The 25,817-nt window shown below is 51.3% G+C and overlaps 2 protein-coding genes across 20 annotated transcripts in view; one reads left to right on the top strand and one right to left on the bottom strand.

The window, feature by feature from the left end:
• LOC116439095 (basic salivary proline-rich protein 1-like) overlaps window positions 1-1,689 on the bottom strand; it is a 42,225-nt gene extending 40,536 nt beyond the window's left edge. For 5 of the 10 annotated variants that reach the window (XM_032098195.1, XM_032098193.1, XM_032098194.1 and 2 more), the window contains exons 1-3: window positions 1,630-1,689; window positions 1,476-1,519; window positions 298-1,097 (exon numbers count right to left, since the gene is read on the bottom strand). In XM_032098195.1, coding sequence (XP_031954086.1) covers window positions 298-1,097; window positions 1,476-1,519; window positions 1,630-1,638 — 853 coding nt within the window. In that variant the 5' untranslated portion in view covers window positions 1,639-1,689. The remainder of the gene's footprint in view (window positions 1-297; window positions 1,098-1,475; window positions 1,520-1,629) is intronic. The other 5 variants (XM_032098199.1, XM_032098198.1, XM_032098196.1 and 2 more) reach the window with 2 other exon arrangements.
• LOC116439094 (IgGFc-binding protein-like) lies at window positions 549-25,817 on the top strand. 10 transcript variants are annotated; one of them, XM_032098181.1, is made up of 23 exons: window positions 549-636; window positions 2,371-2,493; window positions 3,369-3,430; window positions 4,580-4,624; window positions 7,884-9,092; window positions 9,171-9,505; window positions 9,728-10,298; window positions 10,656-11,260; window positions 11,628-12,198; window positions 12,852-13,432; window positions 13,811-14,378; window positions 14,606-14,799; window positions 15,505-15,646; window positions 16,171-16,502; window positions 17,186-17,765; window positions 18,221-18,819; window positions 19,239-19,803; window positions 20,306-20,898; window positions 21,495-21,987; window positions 22,502-22,701; window positions 23,667-24,041; window positions 24,525-24,806; window positions 25,696-25,817. In XM_032098181.1, exons 2-23 carry the CDS (start codon window positions 2,477-2,479, stop codon window positions 25,696-25,698), a joined length of 8,922 nt encoding a protein of 2,973 aa, XP_031954072.1. In that variant the 5' UTR covers window positions 549-636; window positions 2,371-2,476; the 3' UTR covers window positions 25,699-25,817. The 10 variants fall into 10 exon arrangements, with proteins under 10 accessions (XP_031954072.1, XP_031954073.1, XP_031954079.1 ...); XM_032098182.1 differs by lacking the exon at window positions 3,369-3,430 and having other exon boundaries at window positions 561-636; XM_032098188.1 differs by lacking the exon at window positions 7,884-9,092 and having other exon boundaries at window positions 561-636.

Here is a 25,817-nt window from a genome sequence, read left to right as displayed (position 1 = left end):
ACAAGTGTTCCCCCAGCCCCACAAGTGACTTCCTGACCCAGAAGTGCCTCCCCAACCCACAAGTGGTGCCTCAGTCCCTCAAGCGACCCCCATGCCCACGAGTGTCCCCCCAGCCCCTCAAGTGAACCCCTGACCCAGAACTGCCCCCCCCCCCAGCCCCGCAAGTGCCCTGCAGCCCCACAAGTGACTGCCCTGGCCTACAAGTGCCCTGCAGTCCCAAGAAGTATCCCCGTGGCCCCCAGATGACCCCCACCCACAGACGCCCCCCGGCCCGCGCGGGCTCCTCTGCTCTCTCACCCAGCGGCCGCTGCAGCGGCGCCCCCTGCAGGGCATCACGGGCACTGCTCCTGATTGGCTGCGGCGCCTCACGGGGCTCACGTGACCTCAAGCCCGGCCCCCCCCGGCGCAGGGGCTCGGGAAGCGCCTCCCTTGCGGGCCGCAGGGCATCCTGGGAGTCACGTGGCCGCAAAGGTGACGCACACCGCAGAGCCTCGAGGCAGTCAGGTGACCCCCAACATGGCTCCTGCCGCAAAGGCTCATGGGACTCTCGCTTCCCACAGGGTGGCGCCCCCTGGTGCAGAGATGCCCAGCAGCTGCGGCTGACTGGCGACAGGGCCTCGCGGGAGTCACGTGACTGTGAGTACAGCGCCCCCTGCCGAGCACCCAGAGGGCCGCTCCCCGTTGCCCAGAGGGCCCCGCGGGAGCCGGGCGGCCTCCAGCAGGGCTCCCGCCGCAAGGGCTCCTGGGAGCCGGCCTGCGCTGAAGGCGCCCCCTGGCGCAGGGGCTTGCAGAGGTGCCTCCTGATTGGCCAGTGACCCCCGGGGGGATCACGTGGCCCCCAGGGCACGGCCCCCTGCAGGGCCCCGGGGGGGTCATGTGACCTCCCCCGTGGCACCCCCTGCAGGGCGCCCTGGGGAGCGGCAGAGCCCGGCAGGGCCCTGCCCGCCGAGGGCGCGTCCAGCGCCGGCTCCTCCCTTTGGCACCGCCTCAAGCGCCACTGGACGAGGGGGTCGCCGAGGGTGGATCTGGACGGGGCGGAGCCAAACGGAGGCTTCGCCCTTTCTGGCCCGCGGGGGCGGGTGCTGAGCAGGGCCTGGCTGGAGGGGGCGGAGAGGGTTGGGGAGGAGGGAGGACCCCCGAAATGCTGGCCCTGCACTGCCCCCCGCGGGGCTGGTGGTCCCGGACGGCATTTCAGGGCCTGCGGGGGCGCGCTTACGGGCAGAATGGGGGGCCTGGGGCACCGCTTGGGATCGGGTGGGGTAGTTGGGGGTCCCCGGGGCACTCTTGGGGATCACCTGGGGCAGGGGAGGGAACTGGGAGGCACTTAGGGGGTCTGGGGCGGTATTTGGGGGTCTGGGTAGCCCTTGGAGTCCGGGGCAACACTTAGGGAACGAGGGAGCAGATTGGGGTCCCCAGGGTCACCTGGGCGCACTTGGGGATCTCGAGGGGCACTCGAGGCCCGGCTGCTCTCCCACCTCCTTTGCACCAGCCGCTCCGTTCGCTGCTCCAGACTGAGCGTCTGCGGGGGGGATGCGGGGAGTGACGCGGGGCCCCCTCGAACCCCCCAAATTCCCCCCCGGGATCCCCCACGTCCCCGCCTCGGTCCCCTCCGGACCCCTCAGGCCTCACCCGCTCCATCGCCCGCGCTCTCGCTTGGCTCCGCCCCAGCGCTGCGAGCTCGGGCGCTGATTGGTTGAGGACGGGGACGGGCGGGCGCTGCGGCCAATGGGAGGCGGGGAAAGGGGAAGGCGGGAAGCGGCGGCGCCGAGCGCGGCGGGGGAGGGGTGGGGTCCCTGAGAGGGCTTTGGGGTTCCTGGAGAGGGTGTGGGGATTCCCTGGAGGGGTTTGGGGGCTCTGGAGGGACTGAGGGAGTCCCTGGAGTATAAATGGGGGGAACCTTGGAGGGGTTTGCGGGTCAGGGGGCACAGAGGGATGCCCAGGGAGGTTTGGGGCTCACTGAGATGGTTTTGAGGGTCCCAGGGAGGTTGTTGGGGATCCCCAGGAGAGGGTTTGGGGGGGGACGGCGGCTGGTGTGGTTGTGGGCGTCTTAGAGGGGATTTGGCGGTCCGGGAGGGTCAAAGGGGTCCCCATGTGGTTTGAGAGGTCCTGGGTGGGGAGCCCCTCTCTGAAAGTGGCAGAGAGCTGGGATCCCACTGACAGAGACCCCCAGTCTCCCCCACAGACCCCCCCACATCTCCTCTAGAAACCCCAAACCTTCCCAGGGACCCCCAAGCCCCGACAGGACTCTCTCAGCTCAGCTCCCCTTAGATCCGTAAGCCCGTCCAAGGGAATCATACCAAAATTGGTTGGAAAAGAAACTTTCTAACACAATTTGCAGCATTAGAAAGCAGGCATTCTTTATCCGCGCAGGACACACTGAGGGATTTCTCCTTTAATCTGATGTGTGCGGTGAAACTACAACAGGGTATGGTCCTGGAGGAACCACGAAGGGGTCTCTGGTGGTCATATTCACTGAATGCTTCCATATTACAGGTGACCTTTCCTTGAACTTTTTCTGTGGCCATGCGCAGTTGCTTCTTGTTACATAACTTGCCAAAACCCCACTGTATTCCTCATTAACTATTTGTCCACTGGTTCCAGCTATGCTTGTGATCCTGTGTGCATACCTTTACATCCTTTCATCTTTTTTGCAGTTAGTCTTTAAGCTCCATCCAGCACCTTCAGGGGAACTGAAAATTTCTCTTCTCCGTGTCATTTATCAGGGACCCCCAACAGCCCCGGGGACCCCCATCTCTCTGCAGGGACCTTGTGGTTTGGGGGTTCAGAGGGCTGAGAGTATGCCTGGGTAGTTTTGGGGCATCCCCATGTGGCTTTTGGGGTCCCTGGCTGGGTTTGGGGGGGTCCCTGTCTCTGGACATTTTTGTGGATCTCTGTGGGGTTCAGGGATTCCGCATTTTTATGTCTTCATTTTAAGGCAGAAGCCCTTTAATTCCCTGTTTTCCATCGTCTCTCCTGGCTCCAGCTGGTTTTCTTCAGCTTTTTCAGGCACTTGGGCCAGAATTTCCCATTCCCCGGAATTCCCCGCTGGGTCTCGGATCATTAATTTTGGGTAAAAAACATCCGGATTTGGGTCTGTCCTTCCCCTGGGATCATGGGGCCAGAGGGCGCCGTGGGGGCAGCGATTCTGGGAGTTCAGGGAATTTGGCAGGATCGCCCAGGGTACCCCACCTGTCACGACATCCCTGTGGCACTCACACCTGCCGTGACATCCCTGTGGGTTCCGCTCCCGTCACGTCCCATCAGTGACAGGATCCAGCTGCCAGTTCCCAAATTCTCGGGAACTGTGGGTCATGCCCCCGGCCCCTCCTCCCATCCAGAAATTCTGCTGAATCTGCCCAAATCTGCAGGTTTGGGCCCAAATCCGCCCCCAGGAAGCCATGCCAGGAGGCTGTAGCCGAGGCCCATTTAGGTATAAAAAGAGTGATTTTGGGACAAACGCTCTGTGTCTGCAGAGTTCTGGGAATTCAGGAGCTGAGGGGCTGGTGAGTGGGGGACGACTGGGGACACTTCTTTCCCTGTTTTTTCCTGGTTTTCCTCATTGTTTGGGGATGGGCAGAAATTAAGGATTTTTTCTGCCCAGATTTCAGATTCTTTACTCTTTTCCCCTCCCCAGTTTTGTGTCTTTTGCCCTCTTTTCCCCTACAAGCTTCATGATTTTAACCCTTTTTCTTCCCAAATGTTGGATTTTAAACACTTTTTGTGTCCAAATTTCTTTTTTCGTTTTTCCCATTTCCCCCCCAAATCTCAGGGGTTTTCCCTTTTTGTGCACTTTCCCCCCAAATTTCAGGTTTTTCCCCTCATCATGCCCAATTTTTGGTGGTTTATTTCCCCCTGTTTGAGGGCAAATTGAGCATTTGGGAGGGTTTGAGTGGGACAAGGTGAGTGAAGGGTTGTCCTGGATGTTGAGCCCCATTTTGATCCAAATTTGGGGGATGTTGGGCAAAAACCCCCCCATTTTGACCCAAACTGAGGGGATCTGGGGCAAAATTCACCCTTTCCATAAAGTTTTAGTGTGGATTTGGTGGAAATGGGGTATTGAGGTGGCATCAAAGGGAGGGGTTGTCAGGAGGGCTGTGCCAGCATTTTAACCCCATTTTGACACAAATCTAGGTGATTTGGGTTCAAATTCATCTGGTTTTGGAGTGAATCTGATAGAGGTGGGGACTCTGACGTGGCCTCAAGGTGGGGGGGAGGATGGGGGGAGGGATGGTTGCTTCAGCTGTTTAATTCCATTTTGACCCACACTGGGGGGATTGGGGGGAAAATACTTTGATCCAAAATGGGGGAATTGGTAAAAAAAACCCCCATTTTGACCCAAATTTGGGGAATTTTGGACAAAGTTTGTAGAGTTTGGAAGGTTTTGGGGTGGATTTGGGAGCAGTGGGGGCCAAAATAAACCCCAAGAGGTTTCCATGGGGTGAAAAAAAGCACCTTGGGGTAATGAAAGGCATTTGGGGGTAATTTGGGGGTTATTTGAGGGTTCTGGAGATACCTCAGGGCTCACATGGGTTTTTCTGATAAAACAGAAATTTTTAGTGATCTTGGGTGTTTTTCACAGTGATGGCACAGGATGGGATCTGGTGGCTCCTCCTTCCCTTCTGTGGTAAGCAAAATCCTGGTTTTCCACACAAAATCCCAGATTTCCTGGATTTTGTACTTATTTCCAGGCTTTTTAGCACAGAAAATGAAATCCTGAATCCCTGGGCTTTTTTGCCCAAAAATTCCCTTCTTCCCTCATTTTGCATTTCCTCCAGCAAACTCTCAGCTGCAGATTTATTAATTTTAACCAAAAAAACCCTTTAAAAATATTTTTTTTTAATACAAAAGCCCTTAGAATCGTTTTTTGTGGGTTTTTTTTTCTCATGAACCCCCCATTAATTTTCATGGAAAAATCCCCTTTTTGCTCACTTTCACTGAAAAAAAAGTGCACTTATCCTGGTTATTTGGGGTTACTTTTTTGTAGTGGTTGCTTTTTTGTTGTTTTTTTGTTGGTTTTTTGGTTGGGTTTTTTGTTGGTTTTTTTTTGTTGGTTTTTTTGTTGGTTTTTTTTGTCGGTTTTTTTGTTGGTTTTTTTTGTTGTTGTTTTGTTGGTTTTTGTTGTTGTTTTGTTTGTGGTTTTTTGTTATTTGTTGTTTGTTTTGGATCTAACATAATCAGTTTTAGTGTTTTTCCAGGAAAAAAACCCAAGATCTATATGCTGGAATTGTGGAGTTTTTTCAGGAAAAAAAGGTCTATTTTGAAAAGTTTTTTAATGAAAAAAGTCCTTTTATTTGCTCTATTTTAATAAAAAAAGTTGGTTCTTTAGGGAAAAAATAACCTTTTATTCCTTATTTTCCTGACCGTTTTCTAATTTTCATGAAAACCTCTTATCAACCCAATTTTTTGTAGTGTTTTAAAGAAAAACTCTTTTAATCCCTTAATATTTTCTTGTTTATTCCTTTTTAAAAATTTTTTAAAAAAATTATTTATTAGGGGAAACAAAGCCCTCTTGAACTCTGTTTTAGGTTTGGGGCATTTTTAAAGAAAAAAACCTCATTCACTCTGTTTTAATTTTTAAAATCCCAATTGCTTATTTCCCTTTTGGCTTTTCTTCAAAATCCCCCCTTTTAAGAAAACCCCTTTTTTATATATTATTCAGAAAGCCCCCTTTAATCTTATTTTTTATTCACAGTCAAAGCTCATTTTTCCCTATTTTTCCCCGAAACACTCAAATTCCATTTTTTTCAGAAAAAATCACCAGAATTACCTTTTTTTACCCAGCATCCCCATTTCCCTATTTTTTAAATTTAAAACAAATTCTTATAGTGAACTTTTCATATATATACTGAGTTTTAATAAAGTTTTATCACATTTTCATGTGGTTTTCCCCCAGCGATCTCAAAGCTTCCTTCAGAAGAAACCCACTCTTTTTAACCTGTTTTGGAGCAAAAAACGCCTTTTTTGTTGTTTTGGAGCATTAAAAAAATCCTCAAAAATCTATTTTTGATCCTTTCAAAGTATCTTTTATTTGTTTACTTTCCCTTTTATAGATTTATCTGTATTTATCTATATTTATCTATATTTATCTATATTTATCTATATTTATCTACATACATTTTAACTTGTACAAAATACTTAAAATGTTAGTTGGCTAATAATGACATTAAATAGTGTAATTGAAGAACATAGTATTGATTAATAGGACATTAATTGCTTATTAATACTTATCTATATTTTTATATGTTGTGGATATATTAATTATATTTATACACTACAATAGTTATATATGAATGTATAATATAATCTCTACTGTAATTATATAAAAATACAACGTATGATATATTCTGCTATAATTATGTTGTTATTATCATTATTCTTGATTTGCATTTTTTAGTGAAAATTCAGTATAAAATTATTTCAGAGTTTATATGGATGTACAAGAGATGTGAAATATAAAAACATGTAACATATTTTATATTCATATTTTATATTAGTGTATTTATTAATATAGCACACTATATATTGCTATTATATATAGCTACATCTATTGAGACGTAATTATAAAAGATAGAATAGATACAAATTACTATAAATAGAATTATATACCATTCTAGATTATTTTACGATGTAATGTGACAGAGTTGCATTATATTACATGAATGACTTTATGTTATTGTATTATAATATATTATAACTTCATGTAATTTATGAGTATTATATTTAGTACTGTAATTATATATTATTTATCTTTTGTGTTATAATGTAATATCCATTATTATAATTGTTATATGAATTACATATAATGGTAGATTATAATGCAATATAGTATAATATAATGGTATGTTAATTCTGTTCTGGTCTCTAATATATTCTCTACCGCTCTAATTTAGTTCCTTATTGCTTATTTTTCCTTGATTTTTAACATTTTTTCCAAGCCATTTCTATGAAAAGAAGAAATAAAATTATTTTAAATCATTATCTGTATAATTTTTTTAGAGAAAATATAAAGCATCTACTGTTGTATATAATTATAAAAATAACATGTAAATTTATTTTCTACTGGGATTAATACGAAAATAAATTCAATAACTACAGCAGTTATTATTATATTACTTTAATTATTTTTAATATTTATTGGTTTGGATTAATTCTTTGCTGATATTTCTATTAAAAATAAATACAAAATCATAGAAAAAATACTACTATATATTTAAATGTAAGTTGTAAATTACAGTGTTATAATTAATAGATCTGTATAATAACATGGAAAACTATATAAGTTATATACTGGATAACAGATATAATAATATAATAACAGGCTAAAAAAGTAATTAACATATTTTTACTGATATATGAGTCCTCTATTATTAATTTATTATCAGTGTGCTAATAAGTAGTAATATACTGGAGTATATTACATAGTACTATTAATATATCAATAACACAGTGTTTAGTAATATAAACATCTAATAACATTGTTATATTAAGGAATGGTATTTATTATAATTAGTTAATAATACAACGTTCTTTCATATTGTTAACACATTGGTATATTATTATTAATAATTTGTTAATAGAACATATAAATAAGAGTTTACTATTTATATAGAATTATTTATAGTTTTATTAAAATGTTGTTTATTAATATAATAAACTGTAAATATAATTTCTATTTTGATTATATATAAAAATAGACTTTATAAATTAGATACTGCAGTCATATCTTTAATGTAATTTCAGTACAATTCCTCCTATAATTCTATATAAAACACATATGGAATGAATATAAAAGTATCAATATAAAAATACAAAGGCCGCCTTCATATAACCCCCTTGGTTAATATAAAAATTAACCAAGGCCCCCTTTTCCCCCGTTTCCCCAGCACTCTCCAGTGCCAGCTACCGGGGCCGGGAGTTCCTGGCCGTGTTCCCACAGAATGACGACGAGTCCCCCAGCGCGTACCTGCAGCTGCTGCTCACATCCTATGGCCCTACCGACACCCAGGTGTCAGTGATGCTCCGCGGTGGCTCCGTCACCCGCAACGTCACCCTGGGGCCGGACCTCACTGTGCCCCTGTCCCTCCCTGCTGACCTGGAACTCACTGGAAGCCGCACTTCCCATAAAACCTTGGTGGTCCAGGCCAGCGCTGATATCTCCGTGGTGGCCGTCAGCACCAAGAGCTACACCGTGGGTGCCACCGCCCTCCTGCCCGTGGAGAGCCTGGGCACCAGGTACTACGTGGTGACACCTGTTGGGAACTACACTTACGGCCTGACTGAGTTCGTGGTGGCCGCTGGCGCCGCCACCACCGCTGTCAGCATAACCACCACCGCCACTTTCCACTATGCTGGGGCCACCTACGTCCCCGGCGCTGTGCTCTGCCTGTTCCTGCAGCCCTACCACAGCTTGCAGCTCCAGAGCAGCCAGGACTTCACTGGCACAGCCGTGGTGGCCGACAGCCCTGTGGCTGTCCTCAGTGGCCACACCTGTGTCAAGGTGTCTGCTGGCTTTGACTTTGTGGTGGAGCAGCTCCTCCCGATAACAGCGTGGGGGAGGAACTACGTGGTGCCACCCAACCCACTGCAGACAGACATTGACTTTGTGTACGTGGTGACGGATGAGGACAACACCATCACCTACAACACCGGGAGCAGGAATGCCACTGTGGTCATGGCGGCAGGGGAGGTGCAGAGGTTCGTGGTGAACCCTAACTCACACCTGTACATCAGTGCGGTGGTGGCAGTACAGGTAGTGTTTTTCTTCAGTGGGTCGTCTTGGCAAGATCCCTTCCTCCTTGTTGTCCCACCTGTCACCGCCCACTGCACTGCATTCCGCTTCAGCAGCGTGCCCGGCCAGTATAACCATGCCATCCTTGTTGCACCCACCACTGCTGCTGCCAACACCACCCTCAACCATCGGCCCGACAACACCGTGGCATGGCAGGCCATTCCTGGCACAGATTTCTCCTGGGCCATCATCACCATGCACGCAACAACACAGAGTGTTGAGAACTTGCAGGTGCCCATCGGGCTCCTGGTGTTTGGGTTCCGGAGTCAAACTGGATATGGCTTCCCTGGGCTCTGTGCCACCAGTGAGTACAGTCAGTCCATTGTTGTGTCACCCTGCTGTTTTCTGGTTGACCATTCATGGGTTTTCCCCTTTTTTTCAGCCCCCACACCTCTCTCCTGTGAGGATTTGGTATGTGAGGAGAGGTGTGAGATGGTGGATGGACAACCAGAGTGCATCCAGGAGACCTTCTCTACCTGTTGGCTTGCTGGTGGGCCACACTACCGCAGTTTTGATGGAAAAGCCTTTGATTTCATGGGAACATGTGCCTACACCTTGACCACCATCTGCAGTCCCGATCCCACCCTTCCTGCCTTCTCTGTTGAGGTCAAAAAGGAGGAAAAGGAGAACTCCAAAGTTTCTTCCATTGGCTCCATCACCATTCATGTTGACAATATCACTGTCACTGCAGTCCGGTCAGAGAATGGGATGGTGAGGGTAAGCAAAAACCATCATAATTCCCAAATTCCAATAATTTTTTGGAATTTCACTGAAATTACGTATTTAGCAATGAACTTGAGAGTCTTTTCCTAAATAATTCAAGGATTTGCTGGTGTGCAGGCAACCCCTGCATAAAAACACTTCAGATCTTCTTCAACTCCATTTATTGCCTTATTTTGATGGGGTTTGGTTGTTTTGATGGTTGTTGTTGTCCTGCAGGTGAACAACCACCGCTCGCGCCTCCCCATCTCCCTCTCCCATGGGAAGCTCCGCATCCATCAGAAGGGTAAATCCATGCTGATCCAATCAAGTTTCAACCTGAAGGTCCTCTACAACTGGGATGATCATGTGGTGGTCAAACTTCCGGCTGCTCTTTCTGGAAAAGTCTGTGGGATGTGTGGGAACAACAATGGAGACCCCCAAGATGATGCTCTCACTCCTGATGGGAAACAGGTGTGGGATATTGTGGAGCTGGGGCGGAGCTGGAAGGTGACCAGTGAGAGTGGCCACTGCCAGGACACCTGCGTTGGGGACTGTGGGCGGTGCAGATGGCAGCAGGTGCTGGTATACAAGGCAGAGACCTGGTGTGGGATGCTGTCCCAACACTCTGGGCCATTCCGGTCATGTCATGGCACTGTCAGTCCCAATATCTATGTGAAGAACTGTATCTACGACCTGTGTGCCAGTGAGGGGCGTCTCGATGCACTGTGCCACGCCCTCCAGATCTATGCTGACGACTGCCAGGAGGAGGGGATCAGCGTTTCCGACTGGAGGACAGCAGCGGGATGTCGTGAGTGAAAATACTCCTTGGGGTGGGCAGAGCCTAATTAATGTGGGACTGAAGATCCATGGGATCATGGGTTGGGAAAGGTTGTGGCAGCAGGTTCAAGCAGGAAATCCATGAAGTCCAGGGAGATTCCAGACAGCCCAAGTAGAAAGTCCATAAAGTCCATGGATTTTCTAGAAAGTCTGAGCAGGAAGTCCAGGAAGTCTGCAGAGTCTCCAGAAAGTCCAGGTAGAAGGCCCAGGAAGTCCATGGAGACTCCAGAAAATCCATGGAGACTCCAGGATATCTATGTAAATAGTCGAAGAAGTCTGTCCCACCATGTGCTGCTCCACCCTGACCACTGTCTCCCTCCCTGTCCAGCTCTCACTTGCCCACCCAACAGCACCTACAGCACCTGTGGCCTCGCCTGCCCCCCCACCTGCAACGTTCCCGCTGTGTCGTCCAGCTGTGCCACCGCCACCACCTGCACGGACACCTGTGTGTGCCACGAGGGCCTTGTCCTTGAAGCCAACACCTGCGTCCCCCCCTCTGAAAGTGGCTGCATCTTTCAGGGTCTCTTCCATGGCCTTGGTGAGGAATTTTGGGGTGACCTCACCTGCACCCAGCGCTGCGTGTGTGACACGGAGCAGCGGCAGGCGGTGTGCCGGGATTCTGGTTGCGGCACCGAGGAGGAATGCCGGGTGGAGAAGGGAATCCAGGATTGTTATCCCAAAATTTTTGGGGTCTGCACCGCTGTTGGAGCCACCCACTACGAGACCTTTGATGGCAAGAGGTTCATCTTCCAGGGAACATGTGTCTACCTGTTGGTTGGATTGTGTGAGGACACCCAAAATTTGGTAGGATTCCAGGTGTTGGTGCAGAATGGCCACCAGAGTGACAACCTCATGTCATCCATCGCCGTGGTGACAGTCAAAGTCTACAACAAAACCATCAGCATCAGCAGGGAACACCCTGGAAAAATCATGGTGAGTTTAGGAAATGATCCCATATCTTTTCACCACATTCTCCACTTCATCCCAAACCTCATCCCATTAATGAGTGATTAAATCTGAAATGTAATTAAATCAACATCATTTGGGTGTTCCAGCTGTTGAAGGCAGAATTGGAATTATCCATCAGACCGAAATCGTATCAATTTTTATGGTTTTCTCCCCAGATCAATGAGTGGTTGGTCAGCCTCCTCTTGGGACTTGGACCTTCTCATAATCTTAAATCCCAAATTTATTTCAATTCAAAATTTAATTAAATCAATGCCTTTTGGTTGCTCTGGCTGTTGAAAATAGTTTACCGTCAGACCACAAATTTGATCACTTTTTATGGTTTTCTCCCCAGATTGATGAGCAGTTGGTCAACCTCCCGTATCACTACAGTGAAAGGAAGATTGTTATCTATCGTGATGGGCAGGATGCGGTGGTAGAGACCAATTTTGGCCTCGTTGTCACCTACGACTGGTACAGCCACGTCACCGCCATGGTGCCCAGTGGCTTTGCCAATGCCCTGTGTGGGCTCTGCGGGAACTACAACGGTGCTGCCAGCGACGACATGATGATGAGGAACAACCAGGTGACATCAGACCCAGATGCCTTCGGGAGCAGCTGGAAGGTCACAGACGTCCCAGGATGTGGTGAGAGGTCAACAGTGGAATGTTCCAGCACTGTCGCACTTTCCCGGCTGCAGCAGGAAGTATCTGGGATGGGGTGTGAAATTATTTTGGAAGCAGATGGACCCTTTGGAGCATGTCATGGTCATGTTGATGCCCACCAGTACTTCCAGAGCTGCATGCATGACTCCTGCCTCTTCCCTGATCAGGAAGAAGGGATGTGTCCAATCATTGCCCGCTACGCCACCGCATGCCAGGCTGCTGGTGTGTCCATCGGAAGGTGGAGGACGGATAATTTCTGCTGTAAGTTGGGATAATGGGAGGGTTTTTCCTTCAGCAGTATCCAAAATATCCTCAAGTCTGCTCCAAATCCAAGTATGAACAACCCAGATGTGGGTGAGAATCCAGTGGGAATTCCATCCAAAGTCTTGGTTGATCCCATAATCCACCCAAAATGAACCCTTCCCAAGGAAAATGCTGTCTCATTTGGAGTAATTTACCCCCTCAAATCTCCAATTTCTTGGTGTTGGCTCCAAAATGGATAATTTAGAGGGAGAACCACCAAAAAATGTACCAAAAATAGTGGAATTGGGTTAAAGGGATCCAGCCTGGAGGTCAGTTGAGGACCCAGTGTGGAGCAATCCCACTCTTTGAGGGAATGTTACATTTTTCTCCATGAAAATGGGGGAAATTGGGTGGTTTAGCGGCAAGAATTCCTATTTTAATTTGCCTGGGATATTCCTTATGGATGATCATTGGATCATCATCAGATAATCATTGGATCATTATTTGATGATGTCCCTCATCACATCCACAGGGAGGAAAATTGAGGGTTTATCATGAAACTGGGCTAAAACACTCTGTATTTGATGAAGTTTGCACCTGAATTCCAGGAATCTTCCAGGTTTCGGCTTGGAATTTCCTGATTCCTCATGAATCCCATTGTCTCCCGGCAGATATTCCCTGTCCTTCCAACAGCTCCTACGAGCTCTGCTCCCACACCTGCCAGCACACCTGCGGTACTGACTCCACCACATGCCCACGGCGGTGCCGCGAGGGCTGCGTGTGTCAGGACGGCTTCATGCTCAGTGGCGATGAGTGCGTCCCCATGTCCCACTGTGGCTGCAGCCACCACGGAGTCTACTACAAAGAGGGGGAGACATTCTACCCCACAGAGCAGGAGATGTGCCAGTGCCTCTCCGGTGGCACTGTGGAGTGCCAAAATACTTCCTGTCCTAATGGTGGCCCTGGGAAGGTCATTGATGGTGTCTTCCAGTGTCCCTCTCAGGTGTCTAGCACCTGCGTAGCCACAGGTGACTGCACCTATATCACCTTTGATGGGATGGTCTTCAACATCACTGGTACCTGCTCCTATGTCCTCACCCAGACCTGCACAGGTGACAACTTGACATCATTTATTGTCACAATTCAGAAGGAGGCATGGCAGAAGGGGAAGGTCTCCAGGATCCAAGCGTTGTCTGTGGAAGTCTATGGGGTCATCTTGACCTTGAAACAAGGAAAAGGGGCAGATGTCATGGTAAGGTGGCACTTTATGGTCCAAATCTCATGGGATCTCCCCTAAACTGGGTTTCCTTGATGGGAGGGACACCTCAGCCCAACTTCAAGCCCAGTCCATGCTCATCCCAACTTTTCTTTCTAAGCAAGGTCACTAAATGCGTTAAAACTTTGGTCGGAAGTCGTTTTCCCTAAATTTCTCGTTCTACCTCAATCAACCCCAAAACTGTATTTCCTTGATGAGGGGAGCCCTCCCCCACCTCCAGGACTAATTCATACTCATCCGAACTTTTCTTTCCAAGTGGGATCCGTAAATCTATCAGAATATTGTTGGGAAGGTGTTTTCCCCAAATTTTTGGTCCCATCTCCTCACTGGAGGACTCTTCCTTCTCTATCCCAGGTGGATTCCATCTCCCACCACCTCCCCACCATCCTGAGGGAGGGACAGGTCCAGGTCTACCCACATGGGACAGGTGTCCTGCTCCGCACTGACTTTGGCCTCGTTGTCCACTATGACCTCGTCCAGCACGTGATGATCACGGTGCCCCAGATCTACATGGGGCACTTGCGTGGCCTCTGTGGCAACTACAATGGCCAGCGCAGTGATGATTTCCAGCTCTCCAGTGGCCAGCTGGCTCCAGATGCGACAGCCTTTGGATCCGCATGGAAAACAATGGACACACCTTGCAATGACACCTGTCCCAAGGATGAGTGTCCCACCTGCACAGAGGAAAAAGTGGCAATCCTCCAAAAACCCAACTACTGTGGCCTCCTCATGGCCCCCGAAGGTCCCTTTGGCTCTTGCCATCGCATCATTGACCCAATCCCGTATTCCCAATCCTGCATCCATGACCTCTGTATGACTGGAGGGGACATGCATGTCCTGTGCCAGAGTATCCAGAGCTATGTCACCGCATGCCAAGATGCTGGAGTCACTGTGGGGGGTTGGAGGACGCCATCCTTCTGCCGTGAGTTTGGGAGGGCACAGGGGCAAATGTCCCCTGTTTGGGGTTGGGAAGATCTCCAAGTGAGATCCCACCTGGAGCACCGGGAGTTTGGGGGGCACAGGTGGGGAATGTTCCTTGTTTGGGTGTGGGTGACAGTGGTGACACACAAGACATGGGATGATGGTGATGGGATGAGCTTTAAGGTCCCTTCCAGTCCAACTCAGTCCATGATTCCATGAAAATTCCAGCCCTCACCTGCCCGGCCAACAGCACCTACTCCCTTTGCACCAACACCTGCGCCAACACCTGTGCCGGAAATGCCACCACCTGTCCCCAGACCTGTGCAGAGGGCTGCCAGTGCCACCAGGGCTCCGTCTTTGATGGACAGGGATGCGTTCCCGAGGAGCACTGTGGATGCTTCAGGGATGGGGAATACTATAAGGTAGTTTTTCTGGCTTTTCTTCCTGTTTTTAGGTATTTATGTCTTTTTTCCCTTCATTTCCCCCGTTTTTATACATTTGCTTCCTTTTTTCCTTCTTTTCCCTGTTTTTATGTCCTTATCTGTATTTGCCCTGCATTTTTTTTCCTTTCTCTCATATTTTTCTGCATTCACCTCTGTTTTCATGGTGCTTTCTTTTTTTCCTGGCTTAAAAACATTTTAAAAATTAATTTCCCCCCTTTTTTCCCCCTATTTTTATGCATTTACACCTTTATTTCTTGCATTTTCCCCTATTCTTCTGTCTCATTTTCCCAGCATTTCCCCCTTTCCACCTCCCTATTTTTATGCTGTATTTTCCTTGCATTTCCTTTCTTTTCCCCTATTTTGAGGCAGTTACATTCTTTTTCTTGCTGGTATTTCTCCTGATGTTATGTATTTGCATTTCTTTCTCTGCATTTTCCCCATTTTTACTATATTTATGCTTTTCCCCAGCACTTTTCCCCTTATTTTTATGCACTTACGTATTTTTTTCCTGCATTTCTCTCTTCTTCCCTATTTATAGGGAATGTATGCATGTACATCCCTTTGCCTTGCAATTTGTTCACTATTTTCCCTATTTTTCTGCACTTACGTCCCATTTTTCTGCATTTTTTTCCTTTTATCCCCTGTTTTCATGGATTTCCTTGTCTCCCTTCTCTCTCCCCACAGCCCCATGAGATGCTTTTCTGGGATCGCTGCCAGCGCCGCTGCACCTGTGTCCCTGGTCAGGGCCTTACCTGCCATGACCATGCTTGCACTGAGGACGAATCCTGCGAAATCCGGGAAGGCATCTTGGGATGCATCAATAAAAGTGAGGAAAAATGGGAAAAAAGGGGGATTTTAGAGGCCAAGCAGGTCTGGGGATGACTGGGGGATTGATTGGGAAGAAAAGGGAAGGGGGGGTGGAGGGAACAGAATCCTGTCTCTGGCACTAAGGGTCAAGGATAGGGCAATTCTTCCCATGGTTTCTCCCAAGGTTTCCCACATGTTGTTTTCCCCATCCCATGATTTTTCCTACAGTTCCTCCCATGGTTTCTCCCATACCATGGTTTTTTCCATGGTCTTTTCCATGGTTTTTCTCATTGTTTTTCCCATGCTTTTCCCATGGTTCCTTCCATGGTTTTCCATCCCATGGTTCCTTCCATGACTTCTCCCATAGTTTCTCCCATCTCATGATTTTTCCCATTCCATGGTCTTTCCCATCTCATAGTTTTCTCTATGTCATGACTTCCCCCCACTTTTTTCCCATCCTTTTCTCCAACCCGTGGCTTTTCCCAATCTTTATCTCTTATTTCACCCAGCCCATGGCTCATCCTGCTCCACTTCCCCTCCCAGACCCCTGCAAGTCCCTGCGCTGCCGCCCCAAGGAGCGCTGTCGGCCCCGCGGTGCCCAATCCCAGTGCATCCCGGCTCTGGTCGCCACGTGCTGGGCTTGGGGTGACCCACACTTCCGCACCTTCGATGGCCTTGACTTCGACTTCCAAGGAACCTGCACCTACACCATGGCTGAATCCCATGGGAATGACCCTGGGCTGGTGCCCTTCAGGGTCGAGGCCAAGAATGACATCCGTGGTGGAATCCAATCTGTGTCCTATGTTTCCTTGGTCAATGTTGATGTCTATGGACAACGCATCTCCTTCCGCCGGAATGAAGATGGAAAAGTCCGGGTGAGTTGGGTGGAAATGTGGAAAATTTGGGCTTTTTCCCAACTTTTTGCTTCATCCAGCTCTTCCCTGCCTCCTTCTTCAGCCAGCCAGTGCCAATGTTATTTTGAGGTAAATCAGTCAGATTGGGAGGTGGATTGTTGAAATGTTGGGATATTTTGAGAATAAAATCTTGGGATATGTCAGGAATAAAAAGTTGAGAAATGGTGAGAATAAAATATGGGGAAATAGAATATCTGGAAATGTCAGGAACAGAATGTTGGAATAAGATGTTGGGATTTATTGGGAATAAAATGTTGGGCGATGTCAGGAATAAAACAGGATATGCCAGGAATAAGATGTTGGGATAAACTGGGAATAAAATATTAGGATATTTCAGGAATAAAATGTTGGGATGCAGCAGGAATAAAATACTGTGGGGTGTTTGTATATTTTGGGAATAAAATATTGGCTTATACTGGGAATTCTATGTTGGGATATGTCAGTAATAAAATAGCAGGAATAAAATGTTGGGATATGTAAGGTGTAAAATGTTGGGATATGATGGGATTTAGTGTTAGAATTTGCTGGGAATAAAGAATTGGGATATGTGGGGAATAAAATATTCAGATACATTGGGAATAAAATATTGGTGTATGTTGAGAATGAAAACATTGAGATAACTGGGAATGTTGGGCCTCTGGCAGGTGAACGGGGAGGTGACGCTGCTCCCGGTGCTCCTGGCAGACGGGAAGCTGAGGGTCCGTCCCAGTGGGCTTCGTGTTGCTCTGGAGACAGATTTTGGTCTCCGGGTCTCCTATGACTGGAACTGGCACCTCCTGATCGACCTCCCCAGCAGCTACTTCCGCCATGTCCGTGGCCTCTGTGGGAATTTCAATCTCAAGCCCCTCGACGACATCCCCGAGGCTGGTGACAACATCACCGCCATTGTGACATGGGCCAAAAGCTGGAAAAGTGCTGACTCTGAGGCTGACGACCCGATTTGTTGGGATTATTGCGATGGAACATGCCCAGTGTGTGATGAGGAGAAGAAGGAACTTTATGGTGGGAACCACTATTGTGGGATCTTAAAAAAATCCTTCCAGGGGCCCTTCAGAGCATGTCACAACATAGTGAAGCCTCACGACTTTTATCGTAACTGCCTGTCTGACCTGTGCCTGAGCAATGGGGCGAGGTCAATCCTCTGCCAGGTGCTGGAGACGTACGCGGCAACATGTCAGAAGCATGGGGCCATGGTCCATGACTGGAGGACACCATCGGGATGCCGTAAGGGCTGGGGTTTTCTTTGGGAAGGGGAGGAACCAGAGTGGGGGAGGATGGGTACAAAGTGGGATCCAGCCTTCAAATCTCTCAGATGGTCCTTGGAAGTTCTCCAGAACTTTCTTCTGGTGCTCCAGACCCTTCTTGTGTCCCAGACTCCATCCCATCTTTCCAAGACTCTATCCCACATTTTCCAGATCCTTCCCACATGTTCCAGGCCTTTATCCTTGTGTCCCAGACCCCATCCCGCACGGCCCAGACCCTTGCCACATGGCTCAGACCTTATCCCACTTGTCCCAGTCTCTTCCCACATTTCCCAGACCTTCCTCCTTGCATTCCAGACCCTTCTTGTTTTCCAGACCCTTCCCCATGTTTGAGACGCTTTCCCAGCCCCAGGCTGCTGTGTCAAATGCTGTCTACTCCCCTAATCCCTCCCTCACCCCACTTTCCTCCCCCTGCAGCCTTACCTTGCCCTGAAAACAGCCACTATGAGTCCTGTGGCAACGCCTGTCCGGCCACCTGCTCCAACCGAGACAGTCCAGCCACCTGTGACCAGCCCTGCGTGGAGACCTGTGCCTGTAACACTGGCCACGTGCTCAGCGGCGGGCAGTGCGTGCCGGTGTCCCGCTGTGGCTGCACCCGCGACGGCCGCTACTACCGCCCTGGCGAGGAGTTCTGGGGTGATGACACCTGTCGCTCCAGGTGCAGGTGTGACACAGAGCTGGGAATGGTGGTGTGCGAGGACTCGGGGTGTAAGCCGGGTGAGGTGTGCACGGTGGTGAAGGGAGTGCGGCAGTGCACAGCCAACAGCCGGTCTATCTGCGTGGCCACCGGTGACCCCCACTACACCACCTTCGATGGGCGCCGCTTTGACTTCATGGGTACCTGTGTCTACCTGTTGGCTGGGCTCTGCTCCACTGACCCCACCCTCATCCCCTTTGCTGTCACTGTGGAGAACAATCACCGTGGCAGCCACCTGGTCTCCTTCACCAAGGTGGTCACCGTGGAGGTGTACAACATGTCCCTCAGCCTCAGCCAGGAACATCCCCAGAAGGTCAAGGTAGGGATGAAGAAGGTGATAGGGGTGGTTCAGAGTCATTGCATGGTATCTGGGGAGGGTTCAAGATCATGGTATAGTCTTCAGGTGCACTTCAAGGTCATCACATGACACCTCGGTGGAGTTTCAAAGTCCTTTTAAGGTGTTCAGGTGGGTTTCAAGGTAATTGGGTGGCATCTGGGTGGGCTAAAATGTCATCTTGGTGGCCTTCAAAGTCATTGGATGGTGTCTTGTTGGGCTGTAAAGCCCTTGTGTGGCATCTGGTTTTCAATGCGTTAAGGTTTCAAGGCCATTATATGGTTTTCAGGTGGGTTTCAAGGTCATCATGTGGCATCTAGGTGGTCTTCAGGGTCATTCTATGACCCTTGGGTGGGTTTCAGCTTCATTGCATGACCTCATGCCACCCACGACTCTCTTTCCAGGTCAATGGTGTCCTGTTGGACCTTCCCTTCACCCACAACCACCAGATCCAGGTGTCCCTCCGTGGTGTCCACGGCTTCATCACCACTGACGCGGGTGTCACTGTCACTTTTGACTGGTACAGCTATGCCCGTGTCATCATCCCCAACACCTATGCTGGCGCTGTCTGCGGCCTCTGTGGCAACGCCAATGGGGACCCCCACGACGACTTTGTCACCCGTGATGGCCACCATGCTGACAATGAGACCCACCTGGGCGATAGCTGGAAGGTCAGCGATGTCCCTGGGTGCTCACCTGGGTGCAGCAAGGGCTGCCAGGTGTGCAGCGACGCCCAAAAACGTGCCTACCGTGGGGACAAGCACTGTGGGCTGCTGGGGAAGAAACGGGGGCCCTTTGCCGCCTGCCACGACGTCATCGACCCCGCCCCTTATTTGGATGACTGTCTCTTTGACGCCTGCCTGTACGAGGGGCACCAGGACACCGTGTGCCAGGCCATTGGTGCCTATGTTGCTGCTTGCCAGAGCCAGGGCGCTGCTGTGCGGCCATGGCGCACGGCCGCCTTCTGCAGTACGGGGGGACTTGGGGGGCTTGGGAGAGTACAGGGGGGTTTTGGAGGGCAGAGAGAAACACAGAGGTTGGGCAAGGAGTTTTGGGCTGTCCATGGAGGATTTTGGGGTGTCTGGCAGGGGGAAGGGGGGTTGGGGCTGTCTGGGGGGGCTTTGGGGTGTCCATGTCAGGTCTGAGGTTTTTGGGTCAGGGGTTTTTGGGTCTCCATGGGGAGCTTTAGGGTTTCAGTGGGGGTTTTGGGATCTACACAGGGAGTTTTGGGGTGTCCATAGGGGGTTTGGGGTCTGCACGAGGAGGTTTGAAGCTTGGATGGCGGGTCTTGGGGTTCAGACAAGGGAGTTTTAGGGTGTCCATGGGGAGTTTGGGAATTTGGGGTCTGCATGGGGAGTTTTGGGGCATCCATGGGAATTTGGGGTGTCCATGAGGGTTTTGAGGGTTTGCAGGGAGTTTTCTTGTGTCCATGGGGGTTTTGGTGTTTCCAACTCCTCTCCCTTCCTGACAGGCCCCGTGTGCCCCCCAAACCAGCACTATGAGCTCTGTGGCTCCCCCTGCCCCCCCACCTGCCAAGGTGAAGCTGGACCCCAGGACTGCTCTGATGCCTCCACATGCTCCGAAGGTTGTTTCTGCGATCCCGGATTTTTCCGGAGTGGGGATCACTGCGTGCCCCTCCCCCAGTGTGGCTGTGTTTTGGAGGGCCGCTACTACCCTCAGGGAGTGCAGTTTTACCCCGAGCCCCCCTGCACCCAGCGCTGCGTCTGCTCTGAAAATGGGGGGCTGGAGTGTCACCCCGCTCCAGGCTGCTCCAGGGACGAGGAATGCACAGTGCGGGATGGGGTGCTGGGGTGTCACCCCCGCACCTGCAGACAGTGCCAGGTTTTGGGGGCAGGGGCTTACAGCACCTTCGATGGGCACCTGGGGAGTTTTGGGGGATCCTGCACCCTCCCGCTGCTGGAGTTGGAGAGGGGTGAGCCTGAGGAGGAGCTGGAGCCCATCACGGTGGCCTTGGAGCAGGAGGATGTGGAGGTGCAGCGGGTGACGGTGATGGCGCACGGGGTGACTGTGGTGATGCACAGGGGACAGCAGTGGGAGGTGATGGTGAGTGGAGGGCCTGGTTTTGGGGGCAAAAAGGTATTTGGGGGGCAAAAAAGGGGATGGAAATGGGGTTTGGGAGGTGCAGCAGTGAAGAAAGGCCGGGTTTAGGGAGAAAGCTCTGACTTTGGGGTGCATGCCCTGTTTTGCGGGTGCAAGCCATGTTTTGGGGGCAATGCTTTTGGGGGTGAAGGCCTGGTTTGGCAGGTACAAACCCTGCTTTGGGGGGTAAAAAGGGGTTGGGTGAAAAAGAAGGGGGTGAAAATGGGGTTTTGAGGGACGTGGCAGCAGGGGAGGGGTTGTTTGGGTGTGCAAGAGCTGCTTTTGGGGTACACACCCCACTTTTGGTGTGCACTCTGGGGTGTACAGACCCTTTCTGGCATGATAACCCTGGGTTTGGGGTGCAAACCATGATTTTGGGGTTGAAAACGCTCTTTTCGGAGTGTAATCACCCCTTTTTGGGATGTAAACCATGGCTTTGAGGTGCACAGAAGGAAGTGCAAGACCCTGTTTTTGGGGGTGCAAACCCTATTTTGGGGGGTTAACCCCACCTTTGGTGGTCCGACTTCCCTTTTGGGATCCTCACCCCTCTCTCCCCCCAGGTGGATGGCGAGCGCCACTTGCTGCCGCTGTGGCTGCGGGGGGGCGCGGTGGGGGTGGCGCAGGTGGGGTCCCACCGGCTGCTCCAGGTCCAGGGGGGCCCCAAAATCCTCTACGACGGCAAGGCGTATGTGGTGCTGACGCTGCCCCCCCCGTCCCGCCGCCCCCGGGGCCTCTGCGGCAACTTCAACGGGGACCCCAACGACGACGGCCCCGATGGGGGGGCTCTGGGCAGGCCCCCCCCGAACTGCACCCACCTGGTGCCCGCCCCCAGCTGCTCCCCGGCCCAGGCGCGGCGCTGCGCGGTGCTGGCGGACCCCGAAGGACCCTTTGCGGGGTGTCACGGGGTGGTTCCGCCCCGCACGTACCTGGTGACCTGCGAGCACCAGGTGTGCAGGGTGGGGGGCGACCCCTGCCCCGGCTTTCAGGGCTATGCAGCCGCGTGCCAGGCAGCCGGAGGTGCGCTCCGGGAGTGGCGGGAGGCCACGGGTTGCCGTGAGTACATGGAGGGGTTGGGAATTTTGGGGGGTCGGGAATTTGAGGTGACAGGAAGTTTGGAGTTGGGACTTTGGGGTGGTGAAGTTTTGGGAGGATGGGAATTTGGGGGTCAGGATTTTTGTGGGGGCAGGAATTCTGCAGGGAATGGAAATTTTGGTGGGGGTGGGAATGAGCAGGGGCTCATTCCTGCATGGAAAAAGGGGTACATGTCCGTATTGCTAAGCCCCCATCTGGGAAATGCCCCAATGAGACCCCCAAAGGGGACCCCCCGCCCCCAAAAACGGGAAGCCTGTGTCCCCCAGTGGAACCCTGTGCAACCAGTGGGGCCTCCCTGATGCCCCCAAATGGGAGCCCCACAGGACCACCCATCCCAAAGATGGGATGGCACTGATCCCAGAAGACACCTACTGACCCCAGATGACCTCCCATTTAGCCCCACTGCCCCCCTTGGCCCCAGATGAGCCCCCATTGACCCCACTGACCCCCTTTGTTTCTTCCCTCCCTCTCCCAGCCCTCACCTGTCCCCCCAAGAGCCGCTACCAGCTGTGTGCCCGCACCTGTGAGCACACCTGCGCAGGTGTGTCGGCCCCGCCCCCCTGCAGCGAGCGCTGCTTTGAGGGGTGTCAGTGCGCCGAGGGGCTGCTGTTCGACGGGGCCCGCTGCGTCCTCCCGGGGACCTGCGGCTGCCTCCACCAGGGGCGCTACTTCCAGGTGGGTGTGGCCCCAGTGCCTCCCACTACAGCCCAGTTCCAGCCCTAGCTCCTTCCGGGCTCCCCATGCTGATCCCAGGTCCCTTCGGTGTGCCTCCCACAGTTTCCCCAGTCCCTCCCAGGAGGCCGCAGTTCTCCACGAGTCCTTTCCAGTCCCCCCCAGTTCCCTCCAGAGTGCCCCCCAGTGTCTCTAGTCTCTCCCAGTGCATCCCAGTTCCTTGCAGTGTGCCCTCTCCAGTGTTTCCAAGTATTCCCAGTTGCCCCAGTCCCCTCCAGTATGCCTCACAGTCCCTCCTCAGTCCTCAGTCCCTCCAAGTGCACCACAGTTCCTCCCCATCCCTTCCAGTCTCCCTCAGTTGATCCCAGGTCCCTTCAACGTGCTTCCCACAGTGTCCCCAGTTCCTTCCAGTACACCCCAGCATCCCCCCGTGTCACCATTTCTCCCCAGTGTGTCCCACTTCCCCCAAACACATCTCCCAGTGTGTCCCTCTTTACCCCAGCATCTCTCCAGTCCCCTCCAGTCTCCCCCAGTATTCCCTGTATTGTCCACAGTCCCTCCCAGGGAGTTCTAATCCTCCCACACCTTCCCCCATAGTGTTCCCAATCCTTTCCAGTTTGTCCCTGTTCCCCCCACCAGTGCCTCCCAATGCATCCCAGTCTCTTAGTGTGGGGACTTAGTGTCCTTCCCAGTGTCTCCCAGCATGTTCCAGTGTCCCCCTGTGTCTCCACCAGTGTTCTCAGTGTCCCCCAGCATGGGGGACATGGGGATCTGGGGGGGCATGGGGACACCGGGGACATGCTGGTGGTCCCCATGGGCACCCATTGGGGATATGGAGACACATTGGGGTTATGGAGGACATGGACCTCCCTTCCCCCTCCCATGACACTTCACAGCATCATCATCCCCATTTTTTGGCCATTTAGGCCACTTTTCCCCACTTTCCACATTTTATCCATGGAAAACAGATTGCCGAGACCGTCCTGACTCCTGACTGCTCCCAGTCCTGCACCTGCCGGGGGCCCGGGGGCCTCCAGTGCCGCCCCTTCACTTGTCCCTTTGGCCACACCTGCGGCCTCCGTGACGGCACCCGCGCCTGCATCGCACGCCCGGGGCGCTGCGCCCTGTCCCCTGCCACCCGCTTCGTCACCTTTGACGGCGTCACCGGGGCCACCCTGGCCACCGGCATCTACGTGGTGGCCAGCGTGTGCGACCCCCAGGACCCTGCATGGTTCCGGCTGCTGGGGGACGTCAGGGACATTGGGGACCAGCCAGCAGTGGTGGCACTTCACCTCTTCACCCCCCACAGCTTCATCACTGTGCGGAGGGACAGGAAGGTCTGGGTAAGTTGTCACCATGCTGGGTGGCACCCATAAATGTTGTCACCACCGTGTTGTCACCCTAAACATCCTCAAGACCTTCATTTTAATTAAAAAATCAATATTTTTTTCCCGTATTTCACACCAGGTAAGAGGGTTGTCTCATGCCACCAGCACCACAGGATGTTCTTACCTTAATTTTGCCCCAAATCGCTCCTTTCCCTCCCCAGTTTCCTACAAGTAAAGCACCTGTGTGGGTGATGGTCACTAAGAGACACCCATAAATTGATGCACCCCATCGTTTTGACTAAAATTGCTCTTTTTCCCCCCCAGTTTTCTGCTGGGGAAGCACCTACATGGGTTGTCCCTCATCCTGCCGCCACCATGCCTGGACGCATCCCATCATTTTTCCACAAAATCCCTCTTTCCCACCCAGATTCCTCCAGCTACCCTTCACCTCTGTATCACCCCAAATTCCCTTTTCCCCTGTAATTTGGTGTTCTCCAGCTCAACGGGGTCCCCACCCCCCTCCCCGCGGAGCTCCCGGGACCGCTGACCATCACAGAGACACGCACGACCCTCCGGATCAGCCGAATCCCGGGATTTCTGGTGGAACTGGGCGCCGCGGGGGTGACGGTGGAGGTGCCCAGGGAAGCGCGGGCGACGCTCTGTGGCCTCTGCGGCGACTACGACGGTGCCACCAGCAACGACCTGCGAGGGCCCGACGGGAAGGTGACGAGCGACGCGCAGGCACTGGCCAAGGCCTGGCGGGCGCCCGACTTCACCCAGGTGGGTGACACCGGGGGACACCGGGGGGGGGGCTGGGGGGACTTGGGTGTCTTGGGGGTGGCACTAGGGGGAACAGTGTCTAAAAAGGGGGGGGAATGGCCCAAAAAAGAGGGAAAGAGTTCCCCAAGAAGCGTAAAGAAGCCCCAGAGGATGGAAAAGAGACCAAAAAGGGAAAAAAGAGTTCCCCAAAAGGGAGAAAAGAGCCCCAAAAAGATGGAAAAGGAGATCAAAAAGAGGGGAAAGAGCCAAAACTGGGGAAAGGACCCCAAATACAGGAAAAGAGACCAAAAAAAAGGAGGAAAAGCACAGAGAGGGGGAAGCAACCCCAAAAGATGGGAAAAGGGACCCATAAATTAGGAAAGGAACCCAAAAATGGGGGAGAAGAGCACAAAGAAAGGGAAAAAAGACCCCCCAAAGAGCAAAAGAACTGAAACAAGTGGAAAGAGATCAAAAAAGGAGAAAGGAGGGGGAAAAAAAGGTGGAAAGAACCCTCCAAATGAGATTAAAAGCTCAAAGAGATGGGAAAAGACACCACAAATGGGTGAACGACCCAAAAAGGGGGGAAAGGAATGTTAAAATGGGAGCAAGAGCCTAAAAAAAAGGGGGAAAGAGGCCAAAAAAAGAGAGATAGCAGAAACAGGGGAAAGGACCCCCCACGAAGGGGGCAGGGGGTGGGAGAGAAGCACAAATAAAAGGGGGAAAAGAGCCCAAACCAGGGGAAAAGTGAATGAAAAAGGGGTGAAGAGCCCCCAAAGTGGGGAAAGAGACAAAAAACAGAGGAGGAAAGAGTCCAAAAATGGGGAAAACAAGCCAAAAAAGGGGGGAAAGACCCTAAATTGGGGAAAATTGTCCCAAAGTCCCCCTCGATTTTGTCTTTCTTCCCACGCAGTGATGTGGAAAATTGACATTTCACCTGAGTGGCCGCACCCCATCGCTGACGTCATCCTCAAACCGCCTCAGATCCGGAAAACCCGGATTTTTATAACCCCCAAAACTGTGCTTTCCCCCCCA

This window comes from Corvus moneduloides, unplaced genomic scaffold (genome assembly GCF_009650955.1).
Source record: "Corvus moneduloides isolate bCorMon1 unplaced genomic scaffold, bCorMon1.pri scaffold_98_arrow_ctg1, whole genome shotgun sequence".
Classification (NCBI taxonomy): Eukaryota; Metazoa; Chordata; class Aves; order Passeriformes; family Corvidae; genus Corvus; species Corvus moneduloides.
This window is presented reverse-complemented; position numbering and strand designations above follow the sequence as displayed.

Bases quoted from the DNA above. Each gene is read 5' to 3' on its own strand.
- LOC116439094 (XM_032098181.1), top strand. The intron at 13,433-13,810 runs GTAAGGTGGCAC...TCTCTATCCCAG, and splicing joins GAAAAGGGGCAGATGTCATG to GTGGATTCCATCTCCCACCA. The intron at 24,042-24,524 runs GTAAGTTGTCAC...GGTGTTCTCCAG, and splicing joins GGAGGGACAGGAAGGTCTGG to CTCAACGGGGTCCCCACCCC.